This window comes from Pundamilia nyererei, unplaced genomic scaffold (genome assembly GCF_000239375.1).
Source record: "Pundamilia nyererei isolate P.nyererei 1_Seehausen unplaced genomic scaffold, PunNye1.0 scaffold00003, whole genome shotgun sequence".
NCBI classification, from domain to species: domain Eukaryota; kingdom Metazoa; phylum Chordata; class Actinopteri; order Cichliformes; family Cichlidae; genus Pundamilia; species Pundamilia nyererei.
In genome coordinates this window covers 8050485-8070184 of record NW_005187404.1, presented here as the reverse complement: position 1 = coordinate 8070184, position 19700 = coordinate 8050485, and the positions used below count along the sequence as shown (strand labels likewise).

General features: G+C 41.0%; 1 protein-coding gene across 6 annotated transcripts in view; it reads right to left on the bottom strand.

Moving 5' to 3' along the window:
* Nucleotides 1-19700, bottom strand: part of dock10 (dedicator of cytokinesis 10) — a 64266-nt gene continuing 44566 nt past the window's right edge. For 3 of the 6 annotated variants that reach the window (XM_013910934.1, XM_013910928.1, XM_013910939.1), the window contains exons 20-57: nt 19559-19682; nt 19344-19465; nt 19075-19158; nt 18126-18218; nt 17783-17901; nt 17414-17483; nt 15648-15761; nt 15491-15562; nt 15210-15356; nt 14790-14873; nt 14576-14672; nt 14392-14424; nt 13985-14163; nt 12924-13040; nt 12674-12782; nt 12456-12577; nt 12012-12126; nt 11745-11811; nt 11322-11369; nt 8933-9043; nt 8263-8372; nt 8074-8186; nt 6970-7107; nt 6696-6878; nt 6490-6600; nt 6180-6395; nt 6018-6075; nt 5280-5381; nt 4260-4366; nt 4016-4138; nt 3801-3914; nt 3008-3013; nt 2332-2478; nt 2021-2231; nt 1705-1895; nt 1523-1623; nt 1228-1366; nt 1-787 (exon numbers count right to left, since the gene is read on the bottom strand). In XM_013910934.1, the coding sequence (XP_013766388.1) occupies nt 740-787; nt 1228-1366; nt 1523-1623; nt 1705-1895; nt 2021-2231; nt 2332-2478; nt 3008-3013; nt 3801-3914; nt 4016-4138; nt 4260-4366; nt 5280-5381; nt 6018-6075; nt 6180-6395; nt 6490-6600; nt 6696-6878; nt 6970-7107; nt 8074-8186; nt 8263-8372; nt 8933-9043; nt 11322-11369; nt 11745-11811; nt 12012-12126; nt 12456-12577; nt 12674-12782; nt 12924-13040; nt 13985-14163; nt 14392-14424; nt 14576-14672; nt 14790-14873; nt 15210-15356; nt 15491-15562; nt 15648-15761; nt 17414-17483; nt 17783-17901; nt 18126-18218; nt 19075-19158; nt 19344-19465; nt 19559-19682 (4245 nt within the window). In that variant the 3' untranslated portion in view covers nt 1-739. The remainder of the gene's footprint in view (nt 788-1227; nt 1367-1522; nt 1624-1704; nt 1896-2020; nt 2232-2331; nt 2479-3007; nt 3014-3800; nt 3915-4015; nt 4139-4259; nt 4367-5279; nt 5382-6017; nt 6076-6179; nt 6396-6489; nt 6601-6695; nt 6879-6969; nt 7108-8073; nt 8187-8262; nt 8373-8932; nt 9044-11321; nt 11370-11744; nt 11812-12011; nt 12127-12455; nt 12578-12673; nt 12783-12923; nt 13041-13984; nt 14164-14391; nt 14425-14575; nt 14673-14789; nt 14874-15209; nt 15357-15490; nt 15563-15647; nt 15762-17413; nt 17484-17782; nt 17902-18125; nt 18219-19074; nt 19159-19343; nt 19466-19558; nt 19683-19700) is intronic. The other 3 variants (XM_013910932.1, XM_013910940.1, XM_013910933.1) reach the window with 3 other exon arrangements.

The window sequence follows — 19700 nt, the reverse complement described above, 5'->3', positions numbered from 1 at the left end:
AAAAATGTTACAAAACATATTTTTTTTTGTCTGTTTCCATTTGAAAATTGGCAAGCTGATATTTCCAGATCGTTAGCTAGGATACAAAGTAGCAATGTGGAGCTGCTCTACATTCAAACAAGAACTGGAGGTGCGTTCAACTCCTCACATTCTTGGCTAATTAAAACCTGTAATCTAATCATTTGCCATTTTCACATTAGTTGTCTTGCGAGACTTCTTTTAATAGTTTGAAATTCAGTAATATTCCACAGAAAAATGTAAAAATAACTGTAATCAAAATGCACCAGAGAGCTTTATATTTCATACAGCTGAACGCACCTCGAGCTCAGTAAGGTCACTGTTCTCTAAAGGGTCAGGGTTGTGGAGAGAAGGCGCATGTTGTGTGTTTGTGTGCATTTGAATTTGTTTGCAGGTTTGTCTGCCAATATGTAAGCAAATGTAATCACTTGAGGGGGCAGGGAAATCTATACGACACACGAACCGAGTCTTTTAAATCAAAACGTACAGTAGCTAACAGTCCAGCAGTCTGCTCTCTACTGTAGACAAAGTTCAACAACAGGACTACAGACTACCACAACCACAGTCTACACACTTCTTCCCTTAATGTCCTCTACACTCTTCATCAGTCACAGTTCCACTAGCCAACTGCTTCAGGGGGAAAAAAAGGTCGGAAACAATCAAATGAGTCACTCTGAGGCTCAAACTGGGACAAAATGTTTATGGCGAGTCTACTGGCTGTTCAGTAGGTGCTGTGCCTTTCTGTTCCTGGTTGTCTTGTGTGAGGAATCTGCACAAGAATAAGAATAAAAAGCTGCAATTGGAATAGGAAAAATGCAAACGCGAGCAAATATCAAGTCTGGCACTTTGGTTCCTGAGTTGGGAGATGGGATTTCAGGTAACAATAAAGTGAGTTAAGCAAGTATAAAGGCGAAAAAGATGTCTTTCTGTAAAGAAATCTGATGACATGACAGCAGTTTTACAGAGAGTGGACAGGGAGTGGTTAGGCAGAGAAGATGAATGGAAGGCAAGGATGCTTTTAAAAGCAGCAGTGTGAGAAAAGGTTGCAACAGAAGAGGATGTCCACGAAAATAATAACTGCCTCCAAAAATAATGCATGAAGAAAAAAAGAGGGTGCTCAGTATGCCATGCAACTGAACTGCCAACAAATAAATTAAAGAATGTATGGCAGTATAGTCTGGACACTCATTAGTCTTTGCATTGTGAGACCTGTTCATTCATGATCCCAGAAAGCTCAGTCAGCATGTCCCGGTAGTGAGCTCTCATCTCCTCCTGGTACTCCAGCTGGTCCTCCTTGATCAGTCGCTCATTTACATCCAAAGCCTGACCGCAGGCTTCTGCAAACCGCCTGCAGGGGGCGGATTAAGTTTGACTTATGTTAATGTGCTGATCATTGATATGTGTTTAACTTTTTTTTTTTAGTGAAACTTAAATAGTATTACATTGTACGGTTCCTGGCAGTGGACTAAATCATTGTTAGCTAGCTCAACTCTTTAAATCATACCTGAAAATCTCCTTCAGAAGTTTGACCTGGTTGTCTGGATACTTCTTAGCATTCTTCTCCTCCAAAAATGCCCTGGCATAAGCCATGGGCCCTGCGTTCACCTGGATGGAGATGATCAAGTGAGACAACACCAGAGTAACCTATGTAAAATGTGTGTATCTATAGTTTGGGAGAATCCCCACCTTGACGCTGACACTGCCTTGCAGTTTTAGCTGCAGCCGGATCATGTCCACCTCCTCCATGTTGCAGAGCTGGTTGAGCTCAGAGACTTTACGTGACATCTCGTCAATGGCAACTTCAATTGGATTCATTTCTGTGCTTTGCTGCTCCACCACCTGGATGCGCTTTTTAAGGTAAGGGAAGCTGGAACTTGCTAAAGAACAGAAAAACACACACACAGTCTGTCAGATACAGTAACAGAAAGAGGACAAATGTATGTTCTGGTGACTCAAAAAAATATGTATCTATCAGAGATATAAACAAAGAAGAGATACTCACTAGTCAGTATGGTGCGCCGTTTGCACTGCTCCTCCACATCCCCATGTTTTTTTCCTGACAGCGTAAACGGTGTCTCAAATACAAACCGGTTGATGTTGTGATGCCTCTCAAAGTCGGTCCTTTTGTCACATTGCTCTTTTTCGTCAAAGTAGGGCACTACATATGTGACCTGAATGTAAGCAAACTTGGGGTCCAGGTCTTTAGGATTTACCTGTTAGCAAAGAATTTTACAATATTATTACATAAGCAACACACCGCAGCGCCAACAGATGTTAATTCATTCATTTTAATGGCCAAATTCTGTAAGATACCTTATTAGAGTCCTGGATCATCTTGACATTTTCAGCTCCAAACTTGTCTGAGTAGAGTTTGAGTAATCTCTGGGAGATTTCCGACAGCCCTGTCAGCTTTGGCTCTTTGTAGATGAACTCTTTGCTCTCTTCCTCTTCAAAGAAACCCTACCAGAACACAAACACACACATATGCACACACTAATCAGCAAAGCTTGTTACATGTTGGTTGGCTTGGTGTGTATGTAGTCTTTTATTTTTGATTCATAGGATGTGTTGCTTTTGCTTTCACAGCACATTAGATGTTGCTCTCTTGGGGTTTCTTGAGTCACTTGTGCTTTCAGATACAAAAACTTTGTCACTTTGTTAGAACATCTCAACACTAACAGGGTACCAGTGTTAAGTTCTGGATGAGGGAGTGCGGAGGTGGCACTGGAGTCAAATGCCAAGGGTGAATGAGTTTCAGTAAATCCTATCTTCTGGTTCACTGTTGCTCTGTGATATCAGCTCGTCTTAATGTTTAAGAAGGAAACAGTTTCATTGTTGGGCTTAATGGGAAGTGAAATGGGCCACAGCAAGCCTTAGACAAACCCTTCAAAGGGTAAGAGCAGCAGATGTTAATAGTGGTAAAAGGAGAAGAAAGGTAAAAGTGGTTAGCACTGAGGAAAATGGAAAATCAAGGACATACAAAACTTACCATATTCTTGATACAGAATACAACAAAACAGAAGAAAAAAAAGCAGACAGAGAAATTAAAGACACTGATTCAGTCAAAACAAATCTAGTGTCCTGTTTCCATTTCCATGCCTCACTGACCAGGTACTGCATTCTTCTTTATCTGAAAGTCTCACTATTTTACACCTATCCTGTGTAAAGCAGCCAGGTTTGTAAAAACCGAGCCCAAACCACACAATGCACCTTTGGAGATAAAGCCAGTGCTTCAAAGATGAACCCAGGGCCAAGTAGAATTCAATATTAAGCTTTCTACAAGGTTTAGTTATCCAAATTACAAAAAAGATTAGCTATCCTGACAGTTTCACTTTTATTTACCAAACCTTTGAGATTTCTGGCACTGACACGTGGTGGTATGCGAACAAAGAAAGAAATGATCACAATCTTACTGATGGGAAGAAGCTTTGCAATTAAACAGCAATTTATCATTAGAATAATTGTAAATTAAAGTATTAACTAAATAACTTCCATTTCAATAGTCAACAAGACATAAAAGCTGCATATAGATAGCTGGATATATATGCTTCTACCCCTGTCTTTGCAGTTGCAGAATTTTTTTCCCATAGATTTCAGTTAAGGAAATCTATATCTCTATTATAACATGTGTGTAGAACTGATCACACGTAGTTAAGTTTATGTGCAAAAACACACCACCTAGTGGTGTTTCCGATGTATTTGTTAAACGTGTAGTTACAGTGACTGTTCGTTGTCCTTTGTATCTTAAAAGTCTGTGAAGGTAAGCTCAAGCAAACACTCACCTGTCCGTAGAAAGCTACACGGTAGTAGCGCCCAAAGAGACGCTTTTCTGAGTTCACCACCTCCGTCACCTTCAGGTAGGAGCGATGGATGTCATAGTACAGCTCTGATAGCCTCTGTAGGCACAAGCAAACAAACAAACACACAAATAATTTCATACGCAGCTCACACTGCACATTTTTTCACACGCTTACACAGAAAGGGTAAAAGCCGTTACCTTGAAATCTCTTCTTTTTTCAAAGACAGCAATTACAGGTTTGTTGATGTCAGCAATGAGCTCGTATCTCTCCGATTTCCACAAATAGTCCACACACAGCTCCAGCTGCTCCACCAGGGTGTCCTACACAGTGCAACGAGAGCACGAAGAACATAAGAGAAAAGTCTGACCGGCAACAGTAATTCTGATGATTAAATCCAACAGAGTTAATGGTTTTGTTCAGGACAAAAAGGCTAACACGAACCTCAATATATGGCGTGTCTTGTGTACCAGTGTCTTCCTTCATGGCTCCCTCCTCTTTAACATTAGGGCTGATGCACATAAATGCTGCCCAGCCCATGGAGAAGGATGCTGGTGTGTCAAACAAGTGAAAGTGATATCAGGGCACGATTACTAAAAAGACACACACTTGCATACTTCCTACAGACATCACACGTTATCGTTGGTGCTATGTTTGGCATGTAAACGCACGTATAGATGCTTAAAATACATCTGCTATCACAGTCTTGCAAGAAAATACGAGACTTACAGTCAAGCATTCAGCTTTTGCAAAAACAGCAAATGTGAGTGTGCTTCACATCAATAATAATAATAATGGATTGGATTTATATAGCGCTTTTCAAGGCACCCAAAGCGCTTTACAATGCCACTATTCATTCACTCTCACATTCACACATTGGTGGAGGCAGCTACAGTTGTAGCCACAGCTGCCCTGGGGCAGACTGACAGAAGCGAGGCTGCCATATCGCGTCATTGGCCCCTCTGGCCGACACCAGTAGGGAAGTAGGGTAAAGTGTCTTGCCCAAGGACACAACGACCAGGACAGAGAGCCCGGGGATCGAACCGGCGACCTTCCGGTTACAGATACGCTTCCCAACCCCCTGAGCCACGGTCGCCCCCTGTGACACTGAGCATCATATCCTGTGAGACTTGTGTGAACAGACACAGTGATAGTAAAACGTAACCTGGCACAAGATCATGCCATCAAGGCAAGAACAGTGGTCCTCAGAACAATTTACTGCAAAATGCAATACACCGTGTAGAAAAGTGATTCAAATTTAAACCACCACCGGACAACCTGATGTCCCTTTGATCCAAATCATGTCCGCCACTCAATATCCAGAGCTTGCAAAAAAATTCAAAAGGTACAAACAAATATGAGTGCACACTCACTACCAACCACATTCAGGTCTTTCTGTTTCTACATTCATGTTTTTACCCAACCCCAACACCACCCAGCGGACCCCCAGGCGCACACACTCACTGTCTGGATCTCGGGAGGTAGTTAGTAAGGAGCTACATTTATAGACAGGGCTTTCTTCAGGGGACACACTGGACATCCTGGCCTTGTCAGCGCTCCAGTAGCCTGTTTGGTAGGAGGGGAGGAGGAGCAGGTTTACAAAGTTTATGTCCACTTGCTTTTGCCACTTTATGCTCACGGACAAGGCTCACAAAGCAGCTGAACTGCTGGCACTCTATGCTAGGAACTAGCCCACAGGCTCAGTGAGTAAAGCCATGCGCAAAAGACGTCAGAAACACTGAGTGGCAGATACAAGCTGTTTACACGAGGAAGCATGCACACACAGAAAAACGTGAAGCACAGGAAAATGTGTGGACATCAATCTAAGAGGAGGATGGAATTTAAATATAAAAGAAAGGTCTATACTACTACAGGACAGGAACAGGAATCAAACATCATTCCCCATGAGTTCTCAGTCAGTCACACTCAGATGAAAACTGTCCTCACTTTCAGGCATACACATCAAGAACAGTGAATGTATGAAGGACTGATGCCTCAAAGGTTTGATGACTATGATAGCAAAGAGAAAAAAGTATTCCATTGTGAGAAGCTGCTGTATGTGATTGGATGAACTCAAGTTAGCATGTCTGCAGAGATGCACAAATATACAAAAATCTCACTGCACTGCAAACAGATATTTGCACACAAACCATGCTGCAAAAAGCTCGCAAGGGCAAAAGTGGCAGCAAAGTGTGGACTAACCTCTCCTCTTCAACGATTCAGCAATCAGGGCTGAGATGTGGATGTAGCACATAGCAGCCTGAGGGAAAGACAGAAGTTAGATGTTTTTTAAACTGATACTTTTATGTGACATTATTGATGTTTCTGAAGCCCGAGAACCTGACAAAATGCAACATTTCTAACCTCTGAGAGATCCCCGTTGCGGACGTGAATCTTGGCCATGCTCTCGAGCCAAGTGCGTCGAAGCTCAGGGGTGCTCGCGTAGGAATTGGCCAGACTGTACTGCAGATCCACCAGCATTTCAGGATCCTTCTCATGCTCCTTCATTTGTGCTGTAGCCATCAGAACTGTCCTGATCCGTTTGGTCAGGTCCTTCACCTCAGCAGGGAACGGTGTGTTCTGTAGAAAATGAAAGTAAAATTAAATATAAAGTACACGATTGATGATAATTATTGATAGAAAAGGTGTTTTAAAAGCTTAAGGAATTCTGTACTTTCAGTGGTGCATCTCCATTAGCAAAGTTGTTTATGATGGCCAGAGACTGTTGAAACCTCGAGCCTCCGATTCCAGCATCTGCTATCAGCTGGCTCACTGCCTTAATAACCTGTAGCGGAGACAGGCCAGTATAGCCATGAAACGGTGATACGCAAAGTACATAAAACTCAAATGAAGTCATTTTACTTCTTTATATTAACTGACCTGCAGATGTGAGCGAACGATTGACTTTCCCTTGGTAAACTCAAAGTTTTTTCTCATGAAAAAATACAGCAGGGCAGCTGCCTCCGTCTGGGTGGAGCTGGATCGATGGTTACAGCACTTGAGGATCTCGTAGCAAAGACAGCCACACAGGTCTGCCTTACCCTGGAAAAATGCACTGGGAAACTACAGAAAAAAGAGAAAGACGAAACTAACCATAAGATAATGACTCGAGTCTTCAATGATATGTTGAACGATTAAAGAAAGGTTTACGGACCTTTTGTACAAAAAGCCTGAGTGCAGCAAAGACATGCCGTAGAGTAGCAGTTGATTGGTTGATCTGAAAGAAGAGCAAGTAGGTGTCCAGCACCTTCTTCATCAATGTGTTCTGTCCATCGTCCTGCAACAGCTGCTTCTGGATGAATGTGAGAAAAGGAAAGAAAAACATGTTTCACCAGACTTAACTTCAATGCAGTCTTTAAAAAAACACAAGGCGGCAGTATGTATGAAATGAATGTGTATGAAATGTGTTAAGACTTGAGCCACCTCACATTTATTTATATTTTGCTGGGAAAGTGGGAAATGGGTGTAACAGTTTACTGTAACATCTGCAGACATGTGTAAGTACAGTAAAAAAGGCAACAATGGAATTTATACAAATTCTGCTTGAAAGTCAATATTTGGTATGCCCACTTTTATTGAGTGAAACATTAATGATGGAAGCAGACAAATCCCCAACAGGTTTGCATCAAGAAGGACTTCTATTGCAAAAACAAAAAACAAAAAAAACCTGCCAAATTAAATATACAGAGCTAAAGGGAGCAGCCAAAAGTAGTTTCACTGTCTAGCCTATCGTTAAATTTTTTATAAAAGTAGTAATAGTAATAGTCCTTCAGGTGTCTACAAAGCTTTTCTTTGGATGTTGACTGTCTTTTGTTCCATTTCTGTTAAAACGATCCCACAATGCTTCAGTAATATTGAGGTCCAGGTTGTGGTGAGGCCAATCCAAAATTAATCTAACTGAAATGCAGTTCTAATCCACAACAGAGCCTCAACATTGTTTATTTTTATTTTTTACACGTGGCTGTAGAAACTCACTGTTCCTCTTTACCATGCCTCCTGACTACCTCTGTACATATCAATGAAGATGAACCAAACATTTCACTCAATAAGACCTGTTGCCACTGGTTTTCAGGGCGGTTTTTGTGCAATTTGGTATACCTCAGTTATTTTCCCCATTTCCTTCCTTTAGAGTGTCTTCTTGACAGCCACATTTCCACATAAGTGGCTTAAAAAAATAAATTTCTCTAAAGAAGTACAATGTAATACTTTGTGGTATTAACTTTACTTTTGGGTTGTATAATATGAAATGGTCACAGACCTTCTGATGCTGAACAAACAGCTCTAGTACATCCAGCACAGTGAGGGCGACCTCTGTGGACATGTTCGCCTCAATATCTGTAGGACTCAACGTGTCCCCATCCTGAATGCCGTCTAGAAATAGAAGCACGTATGAATAACAAATACATCAAAGTAACCTCACTGTGACCTCAGTCAGAGTATTTGTTACCTGGCTCCATCAGCTGCAGCAGCTTGGGGTTGGTGAGGGCATTCTTGCCCCTGATGATGGGCATGGTTTGGGAGCGAGCATGCCGGTGGCCATCACCCCCAGATGCCATCCTGGAGGGTCAACAGCATGAATCAGAAGCTCATATAAATCACAGCGTGTGCGTGTTTTACTCATGACTTCTTTAAATTGCCCTTCAGTAAATGTGGTACTAAACCTTTGGATAAATGCAAAGGTACACTATCGCTAAAGATTCTGCACACTTAAGTAGGCGGGTAGATATAAATGACATCCATGTCTCAAGGACTTGCTGCTATCGGGAAGCTATCAACACATGAGTGTACAGACACAAAGACTGGCAAATCACACAGAACACTGCAGGTATGGGAAGAGGCATGCTGAGAACACAAGTTACAGTCTGTAATGTGGAAACACAGTGGTCACATAAATGGTGAAATTACACACGACACAAATGCATTATCCTTTTTTTTTTCAAGTATTCACATTGCTCTTGCATGTTTAACGTGTATTAAAGAGTCTGGAGTTTTATGACATCATAAAGCACTTTTGGGCCACCAGACATCATTAGCATTCAGAACACTTTCAGTAAACAAAGACTTCGTTTGTCATCATGGCTGAGGTGTTGTCTGTTTTCCTTGTGGAGGGTGATTACCATTGTGGGAAGATGCTTGAGGGTTGAGAGGACTGGGAGGGGTTGTTAGAGCCCTTCAGGGTGCCATTGGCGTGGGTTGACTGAGCCAGCTTTACTGCCGCTGCTAGCTTCCTGTTCACAAGCCAACCACATCAAAGCTAACATTAGTTAGTTTAATTAAGACCATCATTTTTAAAATTGTTATTAGTTAGATATCCTAACTGTGGGTGGCATGCTAATAGCTGTTAGAGCATGTCTGTAATCAATAAAAAAAACTGACCTTACTGTCTAAATGTGAAGCAGCTTGCAAAGCGCTACAATTTTTGCACCTTTGTGACCTTGTTACATATTTATAGAAGCCGGGTCACATTTGATTTTAGTAAGGCTAAATGAAATGCAAAAAGCACACAAGATCTCCGATTTGACCTTGGTGTGATGAAAGCGGCTGGAGCCAAAAACAAGGATCAAACAGCTCGAGAGGAAGGTCAGCCAGATGGAAAGGTTAGAGTCAGTAGAGCTGATGCTTTTAGTTTTCCACTAGTATAGTAATGTGAAAATGTTGCATTAACTCTTGGTAGAGTGTGAGTGGAAGCTGGGGCTTCGGGGTGATAGTAACATACAACTATGGACAGCTTAGGGACAAGATATTGGTGTGATGAAGCTGAATGTCAGTTATGCTGCGGCACAAATGAGCTCCGTAACAGTATCTCAAGAAAAACAGATGTTCAATTTATCAAATTATTGTGATCCTTAAAGCTTGATCAGAAACTGCTGCCAATCTGAGTAAAGCAAATGCTTCCTGTGCCAGATAATAGAAAGCGCGTAAGCCAATCAACACAAAAGCATCAGAGCCTATTAAAAACACTGAAGCCAAGCAGATGGTGGAGCTGAGCCAGTGCTGAGACTGAAGGCATGGAGGCAGAGGGTTACAAGGTCAACGTGCAACATCTGAGTCGTAAAATGTGGAAAAGATGTAAAAAGCAAACGAAACCAGCACACGGAACATTACATAAAATGGATCTGTGTCAACAAAGAAAGTGTTACTTGATGTGACAGGACATCGATAAATGTGCGGTCACAAGGACAAACCATTATCAGAGGCACCATGCACAGAGCGGGAGGGTGAATGCATGCACTGTCATGGAAACTACAACAGCAAGGTTGAACATGGAGAAAACGTAACAGGCAAATGTTACTTGGTTGTGTTATGTTGGTCGTGTGCATTGAGAACATAGAACATTAAGGAAGTAAGGGATAAGCTAGAATAATGTCTGGGACTAAACTGCAACATTGCTGGATAAATGAAACAATTTCCTCAATCAGCTTCTAACTATGACCAGTGGCCCTAAAACATGTCTTGGAAATCTTTGGTTGAATTTATATAGGAGATTTCTCTGTTTTTTGCTTTTAACTGTTAACTTCTCATTGATCTAAAGTGGGTGGGGCTCAGCTAGTAAACGTCAATGCCATGATATGACAGCTTATGTTGCCAGACTACTGTCAATAACACAGGATTAAACCACAGTCACACACTCCTGATGAAGCAGATTAGTAGTTTTTGACAGTTACGCTTGTTATTCAAGCATTTCCTGATGTTTTAATCACAAATATTCAAGATTAAATCTTTAAGACCTAATGTAATGTATTTCATCACTCCTGAACTTCAGTGGGGTGCCCAAACTGACTCAAAAGAGACAACAGAGAAAGACGCCGAGACAGACACACTCTGAATCCCCCGTGGCCTGGTATTATGGATGAATGTTAAGTAGCTAGCAGCCCCAGACAGGCTCAACTACGTCTGAGAGCCCTAGCTAGGCTTCCAGCTATCTTCATTCAGTTAATGCCTCCACACACAGTAAAGCAGTGTGTTCTCCCAGCCTTTTGTTGGCTTACATCTCAGCATCCTATTGCTGAAAGGAAAAAAACAGGGCTAATTTAATTAGCTGGGAGGATCCAGAAGATGGAAGAGGCTCGCAGTGCCAATGGCTCAGCTCCAGTAAGAGCACGCACACACGATAACAACCCCCATCCTGTGTTTGCCAACCACTACACTACAATATCCAGCAGTGATTCTTTTCGAACAGTGAGATCCAGGAGTTTCACCTCCCCCCTTCTTCCTTTTCTTCCCTCCTTCACCTCCTCCCCTCTTGAAGCTGATCCCTGAGTGTGTGCACGCATACTGAACACATTTTAGTATTTCTGCCTGACTTAGTCTGATTTCACGTGCGTGCGTGTGCGAATGTGTCTGTGGGGATGCATTTATGATTGTGTGAATGATTACATGAATTATGTATCAGTGTGTGGTGGCAACATGTACACTGAGTTAATAAGCAGTTTCCATATGTGTAGCGTTACAATAAATGCATTTGAATGGCACCTGCTCCATCTCTTTGCTGGAGAAAGCACTCACCTGGCTATGTGGCGTTTTCCAAGGAATCTAAAATGCTGAAGACAGAGCCTAAGGAAACACAATTCAAAAGTTTTCTCAGATAAGAAGACAGATAAGATGGAGTGCATGTGATCACACTGAGGTGAACCAGAACAGTCTAGATGCTGAGACAAACAGGAAACACGGAAAGTTAATTTACTGCACTCGTTGGTGGACAGGAGCTCTCACTGGAATTATAGTCTGTTTTTCTTCTCTCTACCTCTCTCTTATAGTGTCAGTATTTTCATACTGGCCACGTTCCCTTTTCTACTCTTCTTGTTCACTTGCCCTCAACCCTGTCTGTCTCTCTACAGTTTTTTCTCTCTCTCTCTCTGTGAACAGTGAGTATCTCTAATCAGTGTAGCAATGCCTGCAGTCTTCAGCAAAAACAAGAAGAGCTCTTACTCCAGAATGTTGAAGAAGTCCGAGATCTCCTGGTGAATGGCGCGGTGCCAGTAGGACACCAGCACATCTGGAAATAGACAATTAAAGACATAATATAAAAAATCTTTTCACAGACTGAAAAAAGTATGGCTATCTGAAGCTCACAGTATTAAAATCCCTCAGCAACAGAACAAAAAGCAACTTTTGTAGACATTCACTGCTAAGTATAGCAGTAAATGTAATAAATTTCCTGTGGACTGCATGAATTCTTTAAGTGATAGATCTTACCTTCAGATATGGTTTTCATGATCTGCAAAAAGCACATGAGGAGGCTGCGGGTCTCTGCCTGGTCCAGCTTGTCACATCGAGAACCGTAGCCTATCAGGGACTGGGGCCGGGCAAACTAAGGACCAACATCAGACAGAAATGCAGTCAGTGATAAACTGTTGCTAACAGGAGTTAAAAGTTGGATATAATGGGTGTGTTATTAGCTGGTCCAGTATTTTTGAATTAAATTTTACTACTTTTAAAAATGCAGAAACAAGATATTATATGGGTGATTTTGGGTTGCTGGAGGTGCTGATTGCTGTAATAATATTTTACGCATTATTTACAAAGTATAATGCTGGGGTCTTACAATGTATATATGAAGACTACCAATGAAACTTATAATAAATAAATGACTACATTTTCTATACAGATGTTTGCTCTTTTTCATGTGAACTGTCTCACCTTCTCACATCCATCCATTTTCTCGCTGTTCCTGTCACTGTTGCTCGGGTTGGAGTCCACGCTGATCAGAGAGCCTCGAGAGTCAGCCTGGTTAGCCGTAGCAACTGCCAAGGAGGAGAAGGCTGGCGCGGGAAGAACAAGTGTAGGCATCAATGTCCTGACTTACTTTATATTAGATAGATTCACTGGAAATAGACTCACACATATAACAGTGCTACCTGTAATGGAATTGAGTACTTCTTTAGAAAATGAGGCATCTACAGAGTTGGCATGGCGAGTAACCCCTCCAGCTGCCACTGCTCCCACACTGAGGTCATCTCGAGAGCCCTGTTGCAGGTGCAAAAAAGACAGCACAAAGAGAAAATTGATTTACCTTAAAACATAACACAAATATACATGATTCTGAACATTTAGGAGCCAATCAGTACAGTGTTTTTTAATAATTTCATCATTTGTCTTGACTCTTACTTGGTCACTAGCAGTAAAGTAGATGGGGAAAAGGTCCCTGAGGAAGAATCTTGGCATGTTGTCCAGGATGAGGCCATAAAGCGGCAGGTAGAGAGATGCAATTCTTGCCTGCTTTTCCTGGAAAAGAAAGTATCAGTCAGAATTGGTCTAATTAAATCAGTACTTTTTTTATATAAATCATCTCATTATTTGACTCAGAAACCTTTTTTTAAGCTTTTTTAGGCCAAATACATGCAATTCAAACTTAAGGTTATGTGTTTAACCCCGGCTCTGAGTAGGATGAGTGAGTGAAAAATAAAAGGTGGAAAATTTCATAACAAATTACATGACTGAGTAGCTCTTTTTTTATACCCAACAATCAGTATAAAAAGAAGCATCCAGAAAGGCAGAGTCTTTTTTAGATGTGAGGATTATAAAGTGTTGTTAGATTAAGAAAGATGTAACACAGTGATGACTTTTTTGAAACGTGCTGCTGACATCAGATTAATTACAGTTAATTGCAATTTTAAACTTTAAAAATTACAGATGAAATTATTTCCTAATCATTATATTCATTTTATTTACACTTTGCTTTATTTCGACATTGTTTTTCTTAAATGTAATGTACTTCCTAATCCCTGTATAAAAGCACTGCAGACTGCACTCATGAATTAGAATAAAGCAGCCATGGAAATTCACTGACCTCAGCAAAATGTTAAATAAAATTTCACCTGCATTGTGTTGCATGAGTGGTTTTTATTAATGTAGCCATTTTATTTCTTGATTGCACACATTTGGTTTTCATTCAGGCTTCGGCCTGACTACAGCCCACTGCTCTTGTGTTGTGGTTGGCAGTATTTGGCAACGTTTAACTGAGGGCAGATTGCTAACTTTGATCTGATCTAGACCCTTCCCAGCATCCATTAAGACATCTTCATGGCTGCTTGCAGCTGCTTTGAAGAATCACATGTCAGTGTGTATGTGTTTGCATGAGTCACTGTGGAAGAATTTCTACTGTTTGCTCATGACTCATTTTTCATGGCTTCGGTTTCTTTTCCCATGTTAACATCTGTTCTGTCTACCTTGGTGGCATAGCGTGCATCCAGAGAGTGTTTGGCCATTAGGGTTTTCAGGGTGGCCAAGGCTAGGTGTCTCAGGTCTTGCTCGTCCTGGAGAGCCAGCCCCAGTTCTCTCAGCAACAAGCCAGTCAGGAAGTGTTTCCTGCAGAACTCTCCAGTCAGGTTGTACTCAGGCACTGATGCTGAGGAGAGACGCCACAAAGAGAGCCACATTTTAAATGGAAATTAACTGAACTGCACAGGTTTCAAACAAAGCTTACACACATATTTGCTGTAGTTCACTGATCAGCAAATATTGCGACATGCTGAATTTTTTTATGGATTTCATCCTCATCATGATATTCATCCCACTTCAGGATACACAGTGTAGCACATACAATGTAACAAAAGGAATGAGTGAACATATTTACCATGAGTACTTTGTGTTTCTGGGAATGCATGGTCTGACATGGACACATAAAGTGAGAAAAAAAAATGACAGAAAGAGAAAGCGAGAAAGACTGAGTGTTAATAAACAAATGAGATGTGTGATCGTTACCACATTGAAAAGACACTCAGTGCCCTACAAGCGTATAACTTGGGGTGCGACCTTACCTGTGATGCGAGCGGAAGGTAAGGGCAGGCTGAGAGGAATGTAGTGTTCATGGTTACACACTTCTCTCAGGAATTCAAATTTGAGTTCACACAAGACCTGCAAAACACACAAAAACAACATTAACATATTGTGTAGCTACACATAAAAGAAGGAACGTCTGTATGATTCATTTCTACTTTCCTGGTATCAGTTTCATTGAGATTTTTTTGTTACCTTGCTGTCGGCAGCAGTGATCATGTTAATGTAGTTGCTGATTAGTTTGAATGTAAAGCCTCTGTCCATCAGGGTAAAGCAGCGCTGCAAAGACACAAAGACTGGAGTCAAACTGGCGATCAGACTAAGCATCACTTAATAAAACAGAAAGAGACACATCATTTAGCATAGATGGAGGAATCAATGGATAACAAATTGTATCTGCAGACTGTTTACACAGTTTGTATTGATCCCACTAAGAGCAAAATGCTGTAAGCCTAATAGCGCAGTGATACAGTATATGTTTTCTTCACATGGGCTCAAACTTGAAGGAGTCCAAAGCACCAACAACCTGTTTGTTATTTTGGGGTTTTTTTTGACAAGGTTTCCCTTTAAGATTATACTTTGAATTAACAAGATAACTTCTAAAAATTCTCTCACCTTCACAAAAGCTGCCACGGCTAAGTTAGCACTGCGTGTTTCTTCTGGCATCTCTTTGTTCTTCCAGAAAATGTGTTCAGACACTGTCTCCACCAGGTTCTCCACACGGCTCTGGTAAGATGAGGGGAATCGCTGGGGCCTGGGAAGCTTTAGGAACAAAGATTAAGCAAGACATGGTCATGCACCATGTACTGGGAAGATGGGAAGTGCAAAGAAAACTTGCAGGTGTGGTCAGTAATTGACGAGATTAGAAGAGGTAGAAGTGGATTTTAATACTTTACCTTTAACTTGTCATAGTCAACCAAATGTTGGGCCATGGACTTGACGATAAGTTCAAAGAAGAACCAGGAGAACTGCAACCAGAAGAGGCTAAAGTAGGTCAATCCTGTTCATGTATTTAGTGAGTAATTAAGAGTGAGTAGGAGGATGGAAGCAAACCTTCAGCACATTCTTGACAGCTGCTTGCTCATTGCTCTTCAGGTCAAAAGTCATTCCCTTAGCCAGCTCTTCATGAACTGTCCTAAACCCATGGTCCTCTGACTTGAACACATACTACAGAGAGAGAAAGAGAGACGGAGAGAGTAGGAAAAAAATCAGTCATACGTGCACATGTAGCAATTTATTTGTTTTAAATGATTTGAGGGTATTTTTTGATACCAACTGGGAAGTGAAAGTATTCAGTGAGTTGAGAAGTAGATACAACAGTTTCAACAATTATAACTTTATTTTAATTATTGTTTAATTGGAGATGATGTATCTGAATTTCAGGAGCGGGACCACGCCTCCAAACACGCTCCTTCCAGTTATCATCTATATAGATTCCCCCAGTTCTGCAAGCTGCTCATTCTCGTTCACGTGCCCCACCCTCCCTCCTTGTTCTCAGTTCTTTAACTTCTTCACTCCTATTTAGTACACGGGGATCTGCCAGGCCCGGGAGCCGCCGCCAGTCCTCTTCGAGTCCTTCCCCAAACCACAGCTCAATTCATGTCCAAGCATTCACCTTTACCTACTAAAATGCTGTCAAACCGAAAATGAGGACGTGGGTCCAGCTAGTGAATTATGAACTCTTTTTTTTTTTTCAGAATAAATACAATACAGTACAGCAAACCAAATAATTTCTTATTTTGAACAGTCTGGTGAACACAACGACGTTTAATGGCATGCTGTAGATAACTATGCTGCAGCTCTTTCTCTGTGTTTTGTTGTTTTGGATATAAAAAAGTTTTGATTAACTAAGATCATTTTCAGCTATTCAGTTATTAGTAACATGTGTTTGGGGTTTTTTTTCAATGAAAAAAAATATACGACTAATTTAAAAAAAAAAACACACAGAAAGATTCCCTATGCAATTTCCTAAAGTCAGCAAAAAAACAAAGAAATTATTCTCATAATTTTCTGTTTTCCTATTTTTATGGACTAATCAATTAATTGTTACTAATATGCACAGTTCTATAGAAGCATTTGTAAAAAATACGCTTTCATACAATAATATATGAAATTATAGCAAATAAAATATTTCAATCCCGTATATTTAAAAAAAAAACTACAACATAATTTGCATTTGTTCAAATGGCACTACTGAATCTCAATGCAATTCACACTTAGTAGTTAAAGAATGAATACAAGCTAACACTCAGCACTTTAAATTGGGCACCAGTACTGCCGGACATCGTGCCAATCTGTTACTATAACAACCCTGTTGCCACTGACTCTGCTTGTCCTCTCTCTTTGCCTCCCTCCATTTCTCACTGCCACTGCCTCTTCACGCTCTGCAGTCTTCCTTCACTGTAGCCAACATGAAACAGGTCTTGTGCTTTCTCCTGCTCTCTTCTCTAATCCTCTCACTGATTTTCCCCCCTAAACAAACATGCCTTGTGTTTTTGATTGAGCAGGCTGAATGTCCTAGTTTGCCTCCTGCTCAATCCCTCTCTCTTCTTCTTCTTTCCCTTTTTTCTGTGTTGATGTTTGCACAGCGTTCTGGGCGTGTGGCCCTAGCCACACTGTTGCTGGCCCAAATGCACCCAAACACACACACACACACACAGCTCCCTTTTCTGTTTTGTTTTTCTTCACAAATTAAATAGCCAGAGCAGGGTTTCCATTCCTTTGTGGAAAATATCAGACTTCTAAATTATTATATGATATTTCTGAGCATGTGCATGCAAACACACTGTATTCACCACAAACACCAGCTTCTTTTATACCTTGATGTAGGAGTGCAGGCTAGAATCCAGGTTTTCTTCATGGCACTTTGCAACAATGTGGACCAGTACTCTGTAGACACAGACCAACAACAATGATTTTATTCAATTGCTTTCATTGTTAAATAATATCAAGAATTGCTGTATTTCTCTCTTTGTTTCACTTTAATCACTGGATGAACTTATTGTGTGAGTCTGGATTAATTATAGAACAAAGTAGCAATTCAATGACATCAACAATAAAAGGGAAGATACTGACTCAAACAGAAATATAAATCACTACACTCTTTTTCTCACTCTGCTTTCATCACCTGGATAAACCCAGGACTCTATTATCAATGCATTAAGGACCTCTGTAGTACCACTGCCTACCTGGTGGTGGCAGTAGTGACCTCATCATTGTCATTCTGAGTCAGAACCTTGAACAGCTGGTTGAAGAGGACTGGCAGAAATCGGACTATCACTGGGATTCTCTCCATGCTGAGGAGACCCTGGAGAAGGATGGGAAAGAAGCGAGCGAGGAGGAGTGGGTGGACAAGATTGAAGCGTGAAAAAGGGGTAAAGAAGAAACCGTGAAGGGGCTGGTAAAAGTCTGACGTGCTGACACAGTGTTGAACTCATTAGGATGTGTAGCAGTGTTTGGTAGTTAAGGCTCTGGCTTTTGTCTCATTCGCAAGTACTGAGATTTGAGGAGATACAGCGGCTTTACTCTGACCTTCAGGCAGTTGAGGAAGTTGGAGGTAGGAGGTATAGAGAGGTCCAGCTCTCTCTTCTGGCACTGCTGGAAGAATCGGTTCAGGTGGGGGTCCTGACACAGAGAGAGGAATTCATGAAAAATTGAGCAGCTAACATCTGCGGTATTACTTAGTGGACTCTTTCCTTTTTAAACGACAGTTAATGCTGAAATATGAACTTCAGCACCTCACAACTATGTTGTTGAGTGATTCAGCCCTGGTTTTATTTTAGACACCTGAAATGGATTTTACAACGTTAAAGCGTAAAAGATAAAAGGTTTTGGGCTGTAATTGTTCTTTTTTTAAACACATTTTTACATATATGACTGTATATTTACCCTGTCTTATAAGGGACTTTAAAGCCAGTTTATTGTATTGTAAGAAAAAAGTCAGGCATAGATGAGATTTAGTCAATTAAGAAACTGCTGTGCAGGGTTTCAAACATCCCATGATAGCAAACTGCACAGAAACTGTTCATTTCCTTTTTTTTATGTGCCACGCTACATTACCACATTACCCTTTGATGCTGATTGTGCATTTGGGGCTCGTGTTTGCAGAAGTTTAGAAGGTGCATTTGTTTTAGGGATATTTAATTGCTATTTTCATGTTCATTGCCATTTAAAGGAGATAACTCAGAGAGGACGCTTGACTTTGACAAGTCACTTTAGCATTTTCAATCATTTCACAATAGCACTGTGGTTGGAACAACAGAAAGAAATCCTTCCAACCATCTATTTTGTTTTTGTTTTTTTTTTTATTTCAATCACAATACACACTGAATACATGTACATTCAGTGTTATGTGGGACTATAACCCACCCCAAAACATGCCGATCAAAGAGTGGGCATACAGAAGTTCTCACCAGGTCGTCGCAGTTTCAAAGCCAGAAAAAAGGAGGGAAAACCACAGAATCCCAAATGATGGTCGTACCTGAGTGTATACTGTGGAGATAACGTTGGTGGATACTTTAAAAATAGGCTTTCCTCCATCAACCCATTTCATATCTGCTCCATTCTGTCAAAAGGGAAGAGAAGAGTTTGTGTGTGAGGACTAAAAATATCACACTAATCTATCACACGGTGTAATGTTTAATACGCTTCCCTTTAAAAATTAATGCTACTATTAATCAGCAAGGTTTGCAATATTTACACACTCCTTTCGCCTGTCTCTTACCCTCCTATTTTTGCCCTCAGTCTCACCTTGGTGTTGCTGGCTTCCTTGATGGCCAGATATCCAGGAGGCAGGTTGCAGGAGATGGGGATGTTGAACTCCTGAGATGACACGCGGCCTTCTTTGAGCAGAGGCAGCCAAGAATATCCCACTAAACAAACCAAATAAACAAAAGAAATACTGAATAAAAGGCAAAAAATAACAACTACAACTACTACAGGCTGGAAAACTACCAATATCTCACCTGGGGTCTCCAGAGTCTCTTTCCTCTTTGAATTTGTCTTAGCATTAATGTCACATGTGACATGGTAAAAGGAGAAGAGAAGATGGTGCTTTTCATGGAGGTGAGTAGGAAGCTCAATCTTCACCTGAAGACAGAACAGCAT